The sequence below is a fragment of the Octopus sinensis genome, linkage group LG13 (assembly GCF_006345805.1).
Source record: "Octopus sinensis linkage group LG13, ASM634580v1, whole genome shotgun sequence".
Taxonomy (NCBI): Eukaryota; Metazoa; Mollusca; class Cephalopoda; order Octopoda; family Octopodidae; genus Octopus; species Octopus sinensis.
Window position 1 is genome coordinate 37,382,620 of NC_043009.1, and position 21,060 is coordinate 37,403,679.

General features: G+C 34.3%; 1 protein-coding gene across 4 annotated transcripts in view; it reads right to left on the reverse strand.

The window, feature by feature from the left end:
• Positions 1–21,060, reverse strand: part of LOC115218280 (glycine receptor subunit alpha-3-like) — a 196,286-nt gene that overhangs the window by 69,437 nt on the left and 105,789 nt on the right. For all 4 annotated transcript variants that reach the window (XM_036508324.1, XM_036508323.1, XM_036508322.1 and 1 more), the window contains one exon: positions 7,218–7,879. In XM_036508324.1, coding sequence (XP_036364217.1) covers positions 7,218–7,321 — 104 coding nt within the window. In that variant the 5' untranslated portion in view covers positions 7,322–7,879. The remainder of the gene's footprint in view (positions 1–7,217; positions 7,880–21,060) is intronic.

A 21,060-nucleotide genomic window follows, 5' to 3' on the forward strand; every position in this document is an offset into this window, starting at 1 on the left:
TTTCATGTGTTGTAAGACCCTTTCCATGAATTTGGAGTAAGGAGGATAAGTTTTTCAGTGTTTTCTGTGGGTTGTAATATGTTAGTTTTTCATAGTAAGTATTATTTTCCAACATGGAAAGTATTAAATTTTTGTCGTACTCTGTATCCATCAATACTACCGCACTTCCTTTGTCGGCTTCTTTAATAGTGAGGTATATGTCATTTTTTAGCTCGACAAGGTCTTTCCATTCATTTAAATTAAGGTTGGATTTGATATGTTATTTTGGAATGGTATTGTAAGGAAAACAAGTTATGTGATCACAGAAAACATCAAGTGCTTTATTTCTACCTTTTGTAGGATGGTACTCACTTTTGTTTTTCACTATTGAGTCATCTTCACTGGTGTAGTTGTAAAGAGCTTCTGTGAGGCGTAATTTTCGGCAGAAGTCCAAAGTATTGTCCTTGATATCATTTGGATTCGATCTGCGGTGGGCAGGGGTAAATTTTAGACCTCTTGCTAGGATTTTGATTTGTATAGAACTCAGGATTTTCTTTGACAGGTTGATTATTTTCGGTTGGACTTGTTTATTTGTTTCCATTTCACAACTCTGTTTCTCTGGTTTGCGTCTAAAAAATGGTTGTAGTATGTGGATTGTAGTGGAAGGTCTGTATTTTGTTTGGTTTGCTGAGGGAAAGGTGGGTGTAAATTGTGTCTATGGTAGTATGTTTGTGGTGGAGTGGTTGTGTAGTGTACTGGATTATGGTTGTACTGAGGATTGTTATATCGTCTGTGGCTACTATAGTTCTTGGTTTAATTGATTATATATATATATATACATATATATATGTATGTATATATATATACATATACATGATTCGTCTACCTCTCAACTTCTGTTCTTTCAACATGTGATCTCTTGAGCACCACCAGCAAAAATATTTTTTCCTCTGTCTTCCCTTCTTGGGATCTTTCCTTCTCCTTGTTTCCGACGAAGAGCTCCGCTCGAAACGTTAAACCCTCCTTCCCTTCTTTCCTGAGCGTCAGTAATACTTTAATTGTTCCACGTCCTCGCGTTGCTGTGTTTTTTTCTCTTTTTTTCTGTGTTTTCTTGTTTGGATTAACTATATATATATATATATATATATACACACATATGTGTGTGTATTGTTATATAGTCAATTCAAATACACATTCAATTCAAATAAACGAGTAAAATTGAAGGACAACAAGAGAACGTGCAGAAGAAATGTATTAGCTCGACGCTCAGGGAAAAGAGAGGGTTTGGTGTTTCGAGCCTTACTCATCGGAGAGGAGAAAGTGAAAGTCCAAAGAAAGAAAAGAAATCAGCAACAGCACAATCGTCAGTTATAATTTCCTATCCTGTTTTATTGAGAATCTGTACATCCCCCGCGACTGGCTAAGTGAACTGTACCAGTGAGTATAAATGAGCATGCACAGAACAATCTGAGAAGAGTTCATATGCGCAGTCATAGGGTACAGGTCGTAGGAATTATTGAATAGAGATATCGTGGAGTGCTTATTGAAGATACACAGTTGGAGAGTAATATGAGAACATCAGGAACGTTTGATATTATAACAGTCAGATATATCAGTGACGAGGATACCTCCCACTGTATAACGGTGTCATTATAACAGTAGCAACAAGGTTACGAACGCTCGTAGGAGTGTCGAAATGGAAGAACTATTAGCTTTCGTTGTAAAGCGACAACAACAGTTGCAGGAGCACGCAAGTTCGAACAAGACATCTGAGAAGTTTTTAAAAATATATCCTGATGTTTTTTTCGGAAGAACTTGGTACATGTTCGAAAATAAAAGTGAAATTCCAACCAAAAGAAAATGCCGTTCCGGTTTTTAAACCAAAGAGAGTTGTGCCTTTTTCCGACACTGAATCAAGTAGGAAAAGAATTTATAAGACTTGAAAATATTGGTGTAATACAAAAATTAGACTGTTCGGAATGGGCAGCACCAACTGTGTATATAAAAAACAAAAATAAGAAAATAAGGGTTTGCACTGATTTTTCGACGGGATTTAATGAATGTCTGAAAACTTATAACTATCCGTTACCAAGTCCAGAGCAGATTTTTTGCCAAGCTTAATGGAAACACTTTTTTCTAAACTGGATTTATCGGAATCTTATTTACAGCTTCAGGTAGACGACCGTCTGTCTTTACGTTCTGAGTTCAAATTCCGCCGAGGTCGACTTTGCTTTCATCCTTTGGGGTCGATAATTTAAGTACCAGTTTCGTACTGGGGGGTTGATCTAAATGACTGGCCCCCTCCCAAAATATTTCGGGCCTTTTGCCTAGAGTAGAAAAGAATGTAGTGCGGGAACTACCAGTCACATTGGAAGAGATAAAAAGTAAAGCAGAAAAAGAAGCATTTATTAACAAAAGGAAAAAAAATAATAATGAATGAGACAAATACAAAAAATTATGTCTCTGAACGTAACGCAGGTTCGAAATACTATTCGATGTGTGACAATGTGTTGATGTACGCTCAGAGGGTTATGATACCTGTTGTACTACAAAATAGAATGCTAAAAGAATTTCATGTAGGTCATCCTGGAATTGCAAGGATGAAGTCCCTCATGAGAAGTTATATTTACTGGCCTAGTATGGATAAAGATATCGAGAAACTGGTGAAAGCAAGCAGGGGATGCGCCCTGGCAGCTAAGGTACCTCTAGTAAAGATTCAGCCGTGACCAAAGACAGATATACCTATTTCTTTACTACCCACAAGGAGCTAAACACAGAGAGGACAAACAAGGACAGACAAACGGATTAAGTCGCTTATATCGACCCCAGTGCGTTACTGGTACTTAATTTACCGACCCCGAAAGGATGAAAGGCAAAGTCAACCTCGGCGGAATTCGAACTCAGAACGCAGCGGCAGACGAAATACCTATTTCTTTACTACCCACAAGGGGCTAAACACAGAGAGGACAAACAAGGACAGACAAACGGATTAAATCGATTACATCGACCCCAGTGCGTAACTGGTACTTAATTTATCGACCTCGAAAGGATGAAAGGCGAAGTTGACCTCGGCGGAATTTGAACTCAGAACGTAAAGACAGACGAAATACCGCTAAGCGTTTCGCCAGGTGTGCTAACGTTTCTGCCAGCTCCCCGCCAGCTCCCCGCCAAAGACAGATATACCGTGGTCTTGACAACACATATATTTTGCAGGACCACTAAACTGAGTGTATTATCTGGTAGTGGTAGATAGCTACACAAAATGGCCTGAAATCTGTAAGTGCAGAAAACCAACTACGAAAATAACTACTGATTTTTTTAATGAAATACCTGCACGTTTTGATGTACCGGATACTACAGAGTCGGATAATACGGCGCAATTTACATCAAAAGAGATCAAAGGTTTTTGTAAGACACATCAAATGGAACATGTCACTATCCCACCATATCATCCGAGGTCAAACGGACTTGCGGAGAGGTTCGTAGATTAGTTTAAAAGATCGTTGAGGAAAACTAGAAACGAATCATTAGTGGATAATACACTGACAACATTTTTACGCGTCTATAGAATAACGTCAAACCCCAACACAGAGTCGAATTTGTCACCCGCTGAATTAATACTCGCCAGAAAGGTACGATCAGTATTTGATAAATTGTTACCAAGAAAGAAACAACAAATTCAACAGAAAACTATTAATAATACAAACTATTTCAATATAGGTGACGCAGTATTTTTTTAAATGTACAAATATGGAAAACAAAGTTGGGAACAAGGACGAATAACCAAACGTCTTTGTAGAGAAATATATATGGTGAAAGGGCAGACATGTGTGCATAAGAGACATGTAAATCAAATGAAAAAGTGATACGCAGAAGGACGAAAGAGACAAGAAGAGCCTATGGAAATACTTTATGACATATTTGATATTCAGGCGCCTCGGGAAAGGGTTGAAACGGTGCGCAAGTCAACTAGAAAGAGAAAGCGGACGGAGATGTTGGAGACTGATCCTAAACAAAAAATACGCCAATTTCTCCACAAGGAAGAAATAAAATGATGATGATAATAATAATAATAATGATAATAATAATAATAATAATAATAATAATAATAATAATAATAATAATAATAGTAATAATAATAATAATAATGATAATGATAATGATAATAATAATAATAATAAAGGGAAAGCCTGCCTCAAAGGGGGAGGTGTTTATGGGGAATCTGTACACCTCTGTGATTGGCTAAGTAAACTGTACAAGTTAGTATAAATGAGCATGCGCAGAACAGCCTGAGAGGAGTGTCATATTCACAGTCATAGTATATAGGTCGTAGGAATTATTGAATAGAGATATCGTGGAGTGCTTGTTGAAATCTTCAAAGCCACAGTCGAACCAATTCTACTATATGGCTCAGAAACCTGGACGTTATCAAAGAAGCTTGAGATGCGGTTGGATGGAACCTACACTCGCCTCCTTATGAGAGCTCTAAATCTAATCTTATGAGAGTCATCCAACCAAAATGCAAATATATGGGAAACTACCACCTGTATCATCTCTTGTGAAAGGTAGGAGAGTCCAGTTTGCTGGACATTATTGTAGAGCTGAAAACGAAACAATTTCTACTCTTCTCCTCTGGAAGTCATCTACTCGCAATACCAGAGGGCGCACACTCTCCTACTCTGATGTAATCTCCAGGGATACAGGCATCCAGCAACAGGACCTCCGTAATGCTATGATGGACCGTGAAGTCTGGCGTAGCATGGTAAATTCCATTGTCTCGACCACGGTCGAACAATGATGATGATGATGATGATGTTGAAGATACACAGTTGGAGAGTAAGGGAACATCAAGAACGTTTGATATTATAACAGTGACGACGAAAAGTCGTACGTCATATCTGTATTTTTACTTACTACCTTAAATATATTTTCTCTCCTTATACGTCTACCCTCTTACCTCTCTTAACCCTCCACCCGTAAACGTACAAATACATACGCCTACATACATCTTCACCCCTTCATTCGCTTTTTCTTTTATTGAACCAATTTATGCCATTTTACCATAACCGTGCTTAAACTCCATACCCTTCCTTGTTTTATTCATAGATACTTTCTTTCGTCCCCCACGACCAAAATTATTTCTCCACCCCACCCCCCTCCTCCAATTTCTTTTCTCTTCAAATGCCAATCCCACTATTGAATTCTATGATTAAGCTAAAACTACTATATTATCCTCTATTTCACTCCCCAATATTTTATCTTATTTTATCTTATTTTATTTATATTTTTCCTTTCTTCCCTTCTTCTATTACTTATTTCTCCCTCATTTATATACCCCTCACATACTATACCCTCCACACATTCTGACTGAATCTTAGCATCAACATGTAGCGTTTAATCTAATCAAGATATCCTTGGCCTGAGTAGCCGGCGGTATACACCACACTTGGATTTTACCACTTCTGAGGTTCCACTCGCTATGAAAAATATGTAGCCCGGCTTTCCCATACTCCATTCCGTAACTTCTTCATTCCGAAACTTTTGTATTCTTTTGCGCACACTCGGCAACCCTGGTTACCTACCGAGGAATATAAAAATAACTTTTTCAGCTCATCGTTCTTCGATAAAAGAAAAAAATCTGCAACCTTCCGTCTCAATAAACTACTATTGTTTCCTAAAAGTTGTTTTCTACGGATTGCTCGAAGCCAGCTTTCTTGTTGCACCTCGATCCCTAAATCTTACACATATATGATAGATAGATAGATAGATAGATAGATAGATAGATAGATAGATAGATAGATAGATAGATAGATAGATAGATAGATAGATAGATAGACAGATAGATAGACAGACAGACAGGCACAATTATTAGAAGTAGCAAAAATGTACAGACTTTACCCATTGCATAGATTTTCCTCCCTTTGTATACACAGTCTTTACCAATCTGCATACACTGTGTGTGTGTATGTGTGTTATCTATATATATATATATATATATATATTATATATATATATATATATATATATATATATATGTCTGTATGTATAAAAGTTGAGTAATATTGAAATTGAAGCTTCGCAGATGATGAGCTTCGTCAGACTTTGTTGATTTTTGATACCCGTTATATATTCTTGTGTCCACCCTGTAGGTGGAATGAAAACAGTTCTATGTAAGCATCTTTCATAATTTTAAATTTGAAAAAGTTAAGAAGTATATTTCCTTTTAGAAATAATTTCTATGCTCCATTTAATGTATTGAGTGGTATTTCAGTTCTTTTTACGTATTATTGTCCACAAAACACATATTAACGTCAACAAAAAACTTCGTGACAACTTACACTTTTAAGAAGTGAACTACATATACCAATAATACTGTCCAAATAAGCCAGCATTCGACGCAAAGAGTCTACCATCATGAAACCCTGACTACGATGGTCAAGATATGGGGTTATAACGAAACAAGAGAGATCTACTAGTTCAATCTCCTCCACTGAATTAACCACTAAGAAAACACCACTAGGAAAAGTCCACTAGAATAAGACCACGATGCCGTTTCCATAGTCACAAAGACCAGCTAAATTCAACCCTCAAAATGGTGCAAAATGAACAGCAATGTGACAAACTAAAGCGCAGAGTTGCTCTAACTGGATTTTCTCTATTACTGCTGGAACTGATCTTCTTGGAGACAAAGAAAATATAAAAAAGCATAAAGAACTCAAAAATGAAAAGAACATAAAGACCAACAATCATGCCCTTCGAGTTTTTCTTGCTAACTTGGTGTCTTGTGCCAGTGAAAAACAGATGCTCAGCTCATACAAGTTAATCCATAGTTTCGTACAAAGAATCGCCTCTTTACATATCAACAGTATCAGTAAGACGGGAACACTCAATTAGGAAGAAATATATTTATACATTATATTGTATGTATGTATGTATGTATGTATGTATGTATGTATGTATGTATGTATGTATGTATGTATGCATGTGTGTATATATTCATATATGTGTATGCATATGTATATGATATTCATTTTATATACACATACATGTATATATATATGTGTGTGTGTGTGTGTGTGTATGTATATATGTATGATTCTGTGTGTACGTATCGTATACATAAACATGTGCGTACGTAGACACGAGCAAATGTGCTTATAATGCATACACACACACACACACACACACACACACACACACACACATGCACGCACATAGTGATACAAAACATAACTTACCTGGAAACGTGATTGCTTTTCATAGTAAGGTTGACCTGCCCTCTTGCTGGATGTGTTATTAGAAGAGTATTAAACAAACACCACATTATATGAAGGGCAAACATATTTCCTTTTGTTTTGCTTTGTTTTTATTTGATTGTTTGTTTTTTTTTTGTTGTTTTTTTGCTTATGTTGCTTTTGGCAATAATCTCCCCTTGGTGAGATTATTCTCTAACTGACTCCTGCGGTTTACGAAATTGTTGAAGTAAACAAAATCTGCGTGTTTTTGCAAATTAACAAATCGTGTATTTGATGAAATCAACAGCTGACAGATCCTATTGGTCGATCGACTGGTGAACAAGGAAATATGGTTTCGCTCAGGAGCAATTAAGGCTGAACAACATCGGTGCTATGCAAATCTTTTGTTGTGATTGTAGCTTTATTTCTCTTCTCCTTTCCTTCTATCGCTGCAATATATTCTTCACACCTCAGTACATTTATTACTACAACCATCACTTGTAACATCATCACCAATACTTATTCGATAGGCACCATAACCGTTATCTGAGTCATCTCTTTCTCCTCCACCGTTTCCGCTTCTTTCGCGACTGCTGCTGCTGCTGCTGCTTCAGTTGCTGCTATTTATATTTCTTGCATAGATTCCGACATTTTGATCTTTATACCTGAAAATAATTAAATCATAAATTTATGGATATATACATTAAATTAATATACATAAATATATAAAGAGATAGATAGACGGATAGATAGATAGATAGATAAATAGATAGATAGATAGATAGAGATAGATAGATAGATAGATAGATAGATAGATAGATAGATAGATAGATAGATAGATAGATAGATATACAGGATGTATGCATATATATATACATACATATATACACATCTATCTATGGATCTATATATATATATATATATATATACAGACACACACACACACATATATATACACACACACATACATATATATATACGTAAATACATATATATACATATATATATATGTATGCATACATACATATATACATACACATATAAATATATATATATATATATATATATATATATATATATATATATATATATATATATATATATATGTATATACGTAAATATATACATATATATGTGTATATACATATATATGTATATATACATATATATGCATACACACACACACAAACACTTACACACTGTAAAAGTTTGCGAGATGGCAACAACGAAATAACATTATTTCCATTCATACGTCCTTTCACTAAGTTCCATTAAGTCTGTTGCTGCAAGCTCTGCAGCAAGGTATTAAAGGGATTTTGTCGATTATCTGGACTCAAGTACCTATATTTATTCGATATTCATTTGGTCGATCTGTATTTTATTCGAATTTACAGCTCATAAATTGACACATGAAGAGCTACAAACCATTTTTTTCAATGCTCCTGTTTATGATGCTGATTCGCGCAGAAACACAAACACTCATATACACACACATATATATATATATATGTATGTGTGTGTGTACATACATACGTATACATATATATGTATCTATACATATATATATATATAATCTATATATATATATATATATATATATATATATATATATATATATATATATATATATATATATATATACAAAAAAGATAGATGGCATGACAGGCCTCGACTATTGGGGTCGACTAGAAAAGCTAAAACTCTATTCTCTCAACGTCGTCGTGAGCGCTACATCATCTGCATGATGTGGAAAATATTCCATCAGCATTGCCCAAATGATGTTGGCATCACCTTTAAGGTACATCCAAGGCTTGGGCCCCGTGCCATCCGCCCAAAACAAAAATCGCACTCTCATCTCATAACAACAATACGGCACAATTATTTCACCTCAATTGGCCCCGCTCTCTTTAACATTACACCAAAACACATTAAAACAGAAACTGACCCTATAGGGTTCAAGAAGTCTTTGGACAGATTCCTTCAAGAAATCCCGGATAAACCCCCTACACCCGGATATGTCTCTGTAAACAATAACTCTCTACTTGAGTGGGCCATAGTGCCCAAATTCTGACTTGAAAGACTTCACCAGGTGGTGCTATTAAGTTAGACATGGCCTGGGCCAATAATGGCCGAAACCTATCAAAGTATCAAAGTATCAAAGTATATATATATATATGTATGTATATGTATGTATGTATATATATATATATATGTATGTATGTATATATGTGTATGTATGTATATATGTATATGTATGTATGTATGTATGTATGTATGTATGTATGTATGTATGTATGTATGTATGTACTATATATATATATATATATATATATATATATATATATATATATGAATGTATGTGTGTGTATATATTCTGTAAACAAAGATTACGTGGTCTTCCATTAAATAATAAGTTCAAAAACGTAATAAATACACAAACAGAAAACAGAAGCAGGTCGCCAAATCCTCGTCCGATATCGGCCGGAGTTTCAAACGCAGCAGACGAATATGTGTGTGCATACACATACACCAATACACACACACACACACACACACACACATATATATATATATATATCTATATATATATATATATATATATATATATATATATATATATATATATATATGTATATATATATATATATGTATATATATATATGTATATATATATACATACATATGTAGGTTTCAAAATTTTTAACAAGATCAGTGCTCAACTGGTACTTATTTATGGACTTCGAAAGGATGAAAGGCAAAGTCGACCTCTGCGGAATTTCTATGAATCTCAAAATATCGTCCACCACCAAAACCTGCACCATCACCACCACCACCAACAACTCCGTTAAACATCTTGCCCGGCGTGCTAATGATCCCGTCATCTTCGTACCTCCCTCTTCTCCCCCCTCCCCCTCTTCTCCTCACTACACCACACGACTTTACACATCACATCATATATGATGTGCCATACTAATACATACACCAACTAATACATACTAATACGTACTAATACATACTAATACATACTAATACATACACCAACCCTATACATACACACGTCCAGACCCCTCATACGCACTTATACTCTCTCATACACACACACACACTTATACATACTAATACGTACTAATACATACTAATACATACTAATACATACACCAACCCCATACATACGCACGTCCAGACCAATCCTACGCACTAATACTCTCTCATGCACACACACACACACACACAACACACACACACCCTTATACATACTAATACATACACCAACCCTATACATACACACGTCCAGACCCCTCCTACGCACTATTAGCTGGTCCTTCAACCCTATTATCAACCCTATTATCTCCCCTTATTTCGCTCTCGCGTCTCATGTTTGATCTTTGACCTCTGGCCGAAATCAGATCGCCATGTTGATTCGTTAGCTACTGCACGCATTTTTTTTCTCTCCTTCTTTCTGTGTTTTTTTCTCTCCTTCTTTCTGTGTTTTTTTTCTCTCTGTGTATCTTTCTGTTGAAGAGCGTAGGCTCGAAACGTTAAAGACTTGTTTTATTTATATTTCCTGAGCGCCATACTAATACAATTGTTCGTTTGTTTTCCACCTGCCTTCGTCTTTTGTCTATTTTCATAAAGCTTCCCGTTATATATTAACGTGCCAAGTTAAGTATAAAAACTATTTAACATTAACTAAAGGATTATTCAATACTTTTAATAGAACATATCTTCATTGAATTTTTACAAGAATATACATATATGTAATATATGATATATAACATAGATTCATTTCCCGTGGTAACGACAGATACCATTGAGCGAACACATAGAGTGATGTGCGAGTAGTCTCCAACCAAACTTCAGAGTTTTCCCCATCTACCAGTGCAAGGGATCAATCTCTATACAAGAACTATTAAATGAAGTAAATATATTAATTGAAAAATACCAGCCGCGCCTGAATGTGAACGCATAACCAACTTTGGATTTGTAAATATTTTAATTCATGGACACATAACTTTGTTCATATTTCATTTCGCTACTTTAACTCATGAATTTATAACTCCGAAAAAAGTGTACACTACAAAAAATTGTACTCCCTCTCAAAAATGTGTAATTACCACCCCTATCTCGAATAATAACAATCACCAATTACCTCCACTTACATTTTTCTACATGCTGGTTCATTTACAAACAAACTCTCATAATACAACATAGACTTAAGATAATACAAAATTGCAATATTTTCACCAATTTGAATGTCATGATTAGCGAAACGCGAAACCGGTAGACTATCATAATATTCTATTCTATATATAAATTGTGTGTATTTTTATTCTTTTGTTATGTTTTTCACTACTACTCACCACGTGGAGGAAATTGTTTGAACGAAATTCATTTATGTGTGTGTGTGTGTGTGTGTGTGTGTGTGTGTGTGTGTATGTGTGTAGGTGTGTGTGGGTTCATACATACAAATACAATATGTATGTATGTGAATATAATTTGCTTGTGCTTTCATATATTCGTTTATTCCATGCAGTTATATATTTAATTCTGCATTACTTGTATGGAACAGAACAATTTGTAACAAATGACTAGCTTCGATGTCCAAACATATTTCCTTATATTGATTTTCCTGCTAATTCTTTCGCTATCTATGCCCAACTGGCTGTCCTAAATAATTTATATCATATATAAACGTTTTTAGTAGTTTTGAAAAAAAATATCTTACTAAGAATAATTATGAAGTACATGCGATGTTCTTTGACTGTGACATCAGTAAATCGGGACGTTTGAATTCCATAAATAGTGCCTTGGGCTGGCAGCCAGAGATACTGAATGATTAAGTAAGTAGCATACAGCATGCATTGTGAAGGCAAGAAAATTGTATAAGTCCCATTTATTTGTGCGGAAAGAAGTCGTAAAACGGCATGTGGTTACACTTCTCCAGTGTATTTATTTAAGCATTATAGAAACAGTTAAGAACTTATTCTATCATACTCTTCCCTTATCCGTAAAATTCATCGTCCTCTGTGCTTCGTGATATTAATATATACTTACACTCATGTGTGCGTGAATGTGTGTGTGCGCGTGTGTCTGTGTGTGCGTACAGGTAAGCATATATGTGCAAACAAGGTCGAAAAAATAGTATTCGAATATCAAACATAGAGTAATACAGATTATATCAATACAACTGTATGATAGACGGTCACAGGATACTCTGGGTAACAGTTTGTAAAGCTTTTTTGGCTTTAATAAAATAGTATATATATATATATTCATGTATGTGTGTTTGTGAGTGTGTGTTCGCGCGCGCATGTATGAATGTATGTATATGTTAGTGTGTGTGTATACGTGTATATATGTATATATATCAACAATAATAATAAGGATTATTACGAAGTTGCATAGCATTGCCTTTAATTCTTTTTATATATACAGCTTTACATAGACCTACATATGTTTCAACTGCACCGATTAGTAACCGTTACAATTGCAACCCTCCTATAATACTGATGCAGTTTCTTCTAAATTTTCATCTTATGGGAATATTATTAGATTTATATATTAACTGTTGAATAACCAATTTGAATACCTAACTGAGGGCAAAACGGTAAACGTTTGGAATAACTCCTTACTATTTACAGATATATGTGTATATATACATATATATATATATATATATATATATATATATATATATATATATATTATATATATATATATATATATATATATATATATATATAATAAGGGTGAGAGAATTAGATACTAATTTAATAGTATCTATTCACACCAAGTGGCCTAGTGCTCCGAGAAACCTGGATTATTATAATATTTTATAATATATTACAATATTTTTACAAAATAAATATAAGAGAGTGGTCACTATATGGCTCACTCTAGCACCAGTTAATCCAAAAGGTTTCAACCACAAAAATACATGTTTCCCATGAAAGTCAGTACGATTGTTAGCTCACACGGACAGGGCAAATAAAAAATAACAAAAATACAGATTATTTTGGGACAATTGTTTCGCTATTAATGAATTAAATGTAATTTTACTTACAAAAAAATCCACTTGTAGCTCGTCAGCCAATCTGTATTTTTGTTATTTTTTATTTGCCCTGTCCGTGTGAGCTAACAATCGTACTGACTTTCATGGGAAACATGTATTTTTGTGGTTGAAACCTTTTGGATTAACTGGTGCTAGAGTGAGCCATATAGTGACCACTCTCTTATATTTATTTTGTAAAAATATTGTAATATATTATAAAATATTATAATAATCCAGGTTTCTCGGAGCACTAGGCCACTTGGTGTTGAATAGATATACTATTAAATTAGTATCTAATTCTCTCACCCTTATTAATTAATTATAATTATGCTGCATTTATTCTAAATGCTGTATTTCTTTTCCGTGAAAGTTTGGCGCGCTGTTGGTTGGGGCATTGAATTATAACGTCGGATGTAATCAATTGAACCACACGTGTATTTATCGTTATGGTAAAATCTGGCGTGTGATTGAGTGGATTTCATCCAGATAGTTTTGGCTGACGAGCTACAATTGATTTTTTTGTAAGTAAAATTACATTTAATTCATTAATAGCGAAACAATTGTCCCAAAATAATCTGTATTTTTGTTATTTTTTATTTGCCCTGTCCGTGTGAGCTAACAATCGTACTGACTTTCATGGGAAACATGTATTTTTGTGGTTGAAACCTTTTGGATTAACTGGTGCTAGAGTGAGCCATATAGTGACCACTCTCTTATATTTATTTTGTAAAAATATTGTAATATATTATAAAATATTATAATAATCCAGGTTTCTCGGAGCACTAGGCCACTTGGTGTTGAATAGATATACTATTAATTAGTATCTATTCTCTCACCCTTATTAATTAATTATAATTATGCTGCATTTATTTCTAAATGCTGTATTTCTTTTCCGTGAAAGTTTGGCGCGCTGTTGGTTGAGGCATTTGAATTATAACGTCGGATTGTAATCAATTGAACCACCGCGTATTTATCGTTATGGTAAAATCTGGCGTGTGATGAGTGGATTTCATCCAGATAGTTTTGGCTGACGAGCTACAAGTGGATTTTTTTGTAAGTAAAATTACATTTAATTCATTAATAGCGAACAATTGTCCCAAAATAATCTGTATTTTGTTTATTTGTTATTTTTTATTTGCCCTGTCCGTGTGAGCTAACAATCGTACTGACTTTCATGGGAAACATATATTTTTGTGGTTGAAACCTTTTGGATTAACTGGTGCTAGAGTGAGCCATATAGTGACCACTCTCTTATATTTATTTATATTAATATATATATATATATATATATATGTATATATATATGTATATATATATATATATATATATATGTATATATATATATATGTATATAATATATATATATATATATATATATATATATATATATATATATATATATATATAATATATATATATATATATATATATCCCAAAAATGTAACAAGAACACAACAGACAATAAAACATCCGGACAGGAAAAAACAAGAATGGGTCATTCGCAGTCTTCACTTATCAGTCAAGTTTCCAAATCATCCTTACAGTTTCGGCCAGTTACACTTGAGACTGTTCGAAACTTTGACTGGCCCAAAAAATCTAAGCTAAGAGGAATATAATGACCAAAAGACTACGGTCACACACTGATAACACTTCATGACACCAAAGTTTAGCCGGTGGGTGTGAAAGGCCTCCTCTGGCCATTTAGAATGCATTCTATTGAATGATCGAATTAACTATCTACATATTCTTTCAATAAAAGTGCATTTCTTCTGCCTCGAAAATCTATAAACTAATATACATAGTCTGACAAATCTGTCAAATCTGGAGTAATCTTCCATACAATAAAAACAGTCTGTTCTAAGTTTTTAATCTTCAATTTCAATATGTTGACATGAAATTTATTAAAAGTTAATCTTTTGATTATAAATATCAAACACTCTATATGCTATTTAACTGATATCATTTTAACGCACAAACAGGTTTTCTTCGTTGATAATTTTTATTGAAACTGTGGAAGCGCAGCTGAACAAGCTATGATAAATCGCTAATTATATTCTAAGGTGGCGTCAAATTAAAATGATTTTCAACTTCTATCAACATTCAGCTTACTTTGATGGAATTCACACAAAAAAACTAAATTTGTAAATGCATAAATAAAAGGGGAACACAAATGCATTAATGATCACATAGTTTCTTTCGTTTCCAATGTTTCTGAGATTTAATTATGCTTACTGTTCGTTTTTCGACATCAGTGGCAGACGCCATTAGAAAAACTTATATATATATATATATATATATATAATTGTGTATTATATATGTAACTTATTCATTTACGATTGTATATTCAAACTCTGAATTGCGTATTCAAATGACACTCCCAACAGCCCCGTGTATGTGCGTGTGTGTGAGAGAGAGAGAGAGAGGAGGGTGTGCGCACGTGCCTACCTTCGTATGTGAAAATAAGTGCTTTAATGGTGTGTCTGAAGCAAATACAGCAATAAATAATAGCTTGTAATATCCTGAGTTAAAATCCCCCTTGGAAGGCAAAAGAGCCATTGACTACCTGCGGGACTCGAAACATACATTGCTGAAAGCAGAACAAAAATTATTTTGGTTCTATTTGTAAACATATTTGCCAATGTTATAGCTGTACAATTCGATTCCCACAGGTAGCCTCCTGTCATTTTTTTCATCGACGAGGTTTTTACCCAGCATATTATAGGCTAATATTTACTGTGTTCATTCCGAGATACACCGTGAAATTATCTATTTACATATTTCTTAATACTTCTAAATTCAGATGTAACCACTTACCCTTATTCCCCACAACACTTTGTGGTGTTATGCAGTATAGATACATAAGTGGGTATATACATACCTACTCACATATATTAATATGTGTGTGTGTGTGTGAGTCTATGTATGGATATATATACACGCACACTCATATATAAGTAGACGCACACTTATGTACTCAATCTTATGTGTAAAACCATTAGCTATAAATATACATGTATGTAAGCGTATGTATGTGTGTGTATTTGTGTGTATGTGTGTGTGCACGTGTGCGTGCCAATATCAAGGAATGCATAGGTATGTGTATGTCAATGTCAAACGATTATCTTGATATATCCTTCTTTGTAAACCAATACAAAATCCTTTCTATCGATATCCCATATTTAAATACTGCTAGTTTATATATATCCCTCTCCACTAACCCACCGCTACACACTCACGCCAGTAATACTATGTGTATATATATATATATACATACATACATGCCTGTGGAACGTGTTCACACGACTCTGAGTGTTTTAATGCAGCTCTAATATCTCTTCACTTTGTGAATTGTTACAAAACCCAATGATAGTACAATAAGGCCGATCGTTGCAAGCAGTTTCGTGAGTAAACACATTCATTAAATTCCTTTCAAAGCGGAGTTATAACTGAGGTGACATCAGGGGAATATTGTCACTATGGTACAAACGTTTTAACACGTTAATGTCTTCGAAAAATTATCTATTTCGTATAACTGGGTGCCATATTGATTTTCAAACTGAGCGGTCTCTGGTTTGTTAATGTGCATTAGAATATTGGTCATGTGGTTTAGTGGGGGGTCAGGGGTGTTATCAATTAACGGAATCGCTGTGTTGAGTTATATATATTCAAGACACTGTTAATTAGTTTGACAGATGCATTCATAAGTACGTCGTTAGATTTATATGTACACGTAATTGGTCGTATGTATTCATGTATAAACATTGATTTATATGCATGTTACGTGCGTGTCTGTGCATTAATTCGTATGTGAGCGTCTATTTTTAAATACATATTTTTCTGCATTTTTATGTGTCTATATGCATATATATATAAAAAAATATATATATGTATGTATGTATGTATTTATGTATATATATATATATACAAAAATTCATACATACGTACATACATACGTAATTACATACATACATACATACATACATACATGCATGCATACATGCATACATACATACATACATACATACATACATACATACATACATACATACATACATACATACATACATATGCTTACATACAAACATATGCACGTATATGTAATCACACGTGACAAGCAAAAATGGTTAAAACTAGCCTTTAGAATTACAGAAATCCATTTAAAGGGCTTTTCAGTTTGGCCCGATCTCTTTCACACGACATTCTGTAATTCTTTTATTCATCGAAAGAGAACTGCGGTCATATATGTGTTTGTAGGTGTGTATATGTATGTGTGTGTGTGTGTGTGAATACATATATTTGTGTGTGTGTGTGTGTGTGTGAAACTGCATATTACATAAATGAACTGGATACATGTAGAAATATATATGCATGTGTGTGTGTGTGTGTATGTGTGTGAGTGTGTGCGTGCTGTATAGGTATGCTCGTGCGCACATATGTAATGATTATCTAAACCATTGCATTATTTTGCATTATTACTCTAGCCACAGGTTAGTATTCCAGTATAATTTATCCACTTATGATCACAATTTTCCGCTTGGATATCTATCAGAATTGTTTGAATAGTCCAAGGACATTTCCACACATGCACTAAGCACATATACACGCACTTACTGAACATCCACAGAGATTGAAAATATATGGACCTTCTTTCGGTTCGAAGTTGAATACACCAGTTCTTTGTGTATACCTATGCATTTAACTATTGCAGAAGTGGTTGAGTATTCCTGAGTCTACAGTACTCAGACTCTCGCACAGTGTACCAATCCTATGCTAAAATGCTTAAATCATAACCATATGTTTTGTCTGAGGAATATATGAAGCATAATGTGGCAGGATACAATTCGTAATACAGAGGTTCTTAGATATACTGATGCTACATGTTTATTTGAGAAAAACCAAGCAAATCCAGTTGTGCTATAATGAATATGTGGTTAGAACACCTGATTGCAGACTGCTAAAATCAATCTTCTATTCTGAACTAGCAAATGCAAGGAGAAATTACAGCGCCTCATAAACGATTCGAAGATGCACTGAAAACCACCTTGAAGGTCTTAAAGATAACCAAAATCCATAAAAGGAGGTAAGTACCAGTGTTTCAAATGCTTGTGAATGATTTATGAATCTTTGTACCAGAGGCCAAAAGAAAATCTCGCAAATTACACTATAAAAACCAAGGTGTGAGATGCTTTGGTTCAACCGTTTTGGCGCTGTGCATTTGGTACTACTGATTCGATGCTGACTTATTTGACGCTAAACATTTTATTGCTTCTCTCGTTCTCTCTCTACCTACTTACCTACCTCCGTCCTTTCCTCCCTCTTTTTATATGAGTGGGTATATCCTGTATGAAGGGAGACAGGGAGGTGATGTCAATTACGTTCAATGAATAAAATGTACTGCCCCTTGCCCCTTCTCTATCTATCTATCTACCTATCTATCTATCAATCTTTCTCTCCCCCATTCTTTCGTGTGTGCACATGTGTGTGTTTGTGTGCGCGTGTATGTCTATGTATGTCTGTGCGTGCGTGCAGGGGGCGTGTTTGTGTATTTGCCTTCAGTGCCAAAATGTAGTCTCTAAAACAGGCTGAATATCCAGACAGCCGTTGTAAATTAGCATGCAGTCAACTGCGCCCATTCATTTCATTCTGTCAAAACAATGACATGAGTAAACATCACTGCCCATTCTGAGACAAATATTTCTCTATTAGAGATTTTCCCGCTTACAGTAGAGTACATAAATGAGCAATACACTTCTGTTTTCTTCCTTCTTTTCCACATAACTTATTTATCTATAAAATTTTATTTTATTTTATTATGTTTATTTACTTTTTCTGCAGCTGGTATATCATTATCACATAACATGACGGACGATCTATCATACATATATATATATATATATATATATATATATATATATATATATATACTTAAATATGTTGTAATACTTACAACATTTAATAAAATGATGTAGTACGAAACGATCGTACTAAATTACCGGAGTCATTCGTGTTGCTTATTTTGAATATATATATATGTGTGTGTGTGTGTTTGTGTATAGAGAGAGAGAGAGATAGATAGATAGATAGATAGATAGATAGATAGATAGATAGATAGATAGATAGATAGATAGATAGATAGATAGATAGATAGATAGATAGATAGATAGATATATATATAGATATATAGATAAATAGAGAGATCTTTCCATCTATCTATGTATCTATTTTCTATCTTTATTTATGTGTGTGTGTGTGTGTTTGCCTGCGTGTGTGTGTGTGTTTGTGTGTATGTGTGTGTGTGTGTGTGAGCACTCGCGTCTATGTGTAAATACGAGGTAGCAAGTACTTACATATTTGTATTTGTTTCCTTATATGTCTTATTTGATCACACACGCTCGTTAGTTTTCTATTCTTTACTGGTATCTACTAAAGAAGCAGTTGAGGTGGATAGAAAACCTGGTAACTTACGGTTTTTAGTTCTTTCTCCACCATATTTCTACATGTCTTTATCGTTTTTACCCTACTCCCCTTTTTTGTGACAAATGTAAAATGAGGAGAAAATAAGAAAAGAAAAGCACGTAATAACAAAAGAGATTGAATGTGGCTGTGTTACATCTTTCAGGATGAAAAGCCGATGGGTGATAAAGAGAATCGATGAAACAGAAAGTGGGAAAGATAACGTGTAAGAAATAAGAAAAGAGAAAACGACAGTGTTTCAGAATAAAGAAAGGAGAAAAGGCCTCAATTTCCTGTCAACGAACAAAGGATAGTTTGACAGGAAATTGATGCCTTTTCTCTTTTCTTAATTCTGACACACCATCTTTTTCACTTTATCTTTGAGTTACAAATCACAATAAAGGCCTAACAGCATCGAAGATTGAGATCTACCTAATGAGCAATGAATGCTTGTCTCATGGCTGACAGTATGCTGCTATAGGAAGTAGATAAACTGTACATGGACAAGTTCTGCATAGATATGCATTAGATTAGAATAATAATTAATTTTATTCTGATGTACTATTTTAATATAATACAATACTGACATTCAAAGAAAAATAAATAGTAATCACACAAAAAATGTCGCACAGGCATATATGTATATGCTAACACACATACACCGTCGGTCTTGTGCATGGGGTGGTTGTGCAAGGAGTCCTAGTTTTTCCGGAGTTTTACACAAACCAAGCCTAAAAACTTGCAACAGAATGAATTCGGGTAAAAGCACCCAAAAAGTAGGCTGTGGTGTTAAACCGGGCAACGGAATTAAGTCTATCACCCATGTAGGCGGAATTTGAAGTCTGATTACAAAAGCCAAAATATTTACAGCGAAAGCGTCCCATCCGACTCTCTAACGATTCCGTTAGACCACTGCCGTAGACTGGTACTTTATTTACTGATCCCTGAAAGATGAAAGATAGAGTTGGATATGAACTCAGAACTGCTCGGAGCTGAATAAGTATATTTCGTCAGACACTCTTATTACTCCGCTATTTCGCCACAAGTGCATATGTTGGGAGAAACAAGCAGATGTAGACATATATTCCCACGTTACAAACGTGCTCAGAGTCTTCAGTATTTTTCTCTGTTTGAGGCAGGATAGAAAATTTTCTTAGGGATCGTCTTTCTATATCGGATGGAAAAGAAGTTTCTATTGAAGAACAACTTACGTCGTTTACTTCATTATATATATATATGGCATTTTTGGTGTGAACAGATATCGTCGTTTTTCTTGATTCCTCGCATCAGTTTGTATCGTCTGCACAATATGACTGTATATAATATTATAAGGGACAAAAA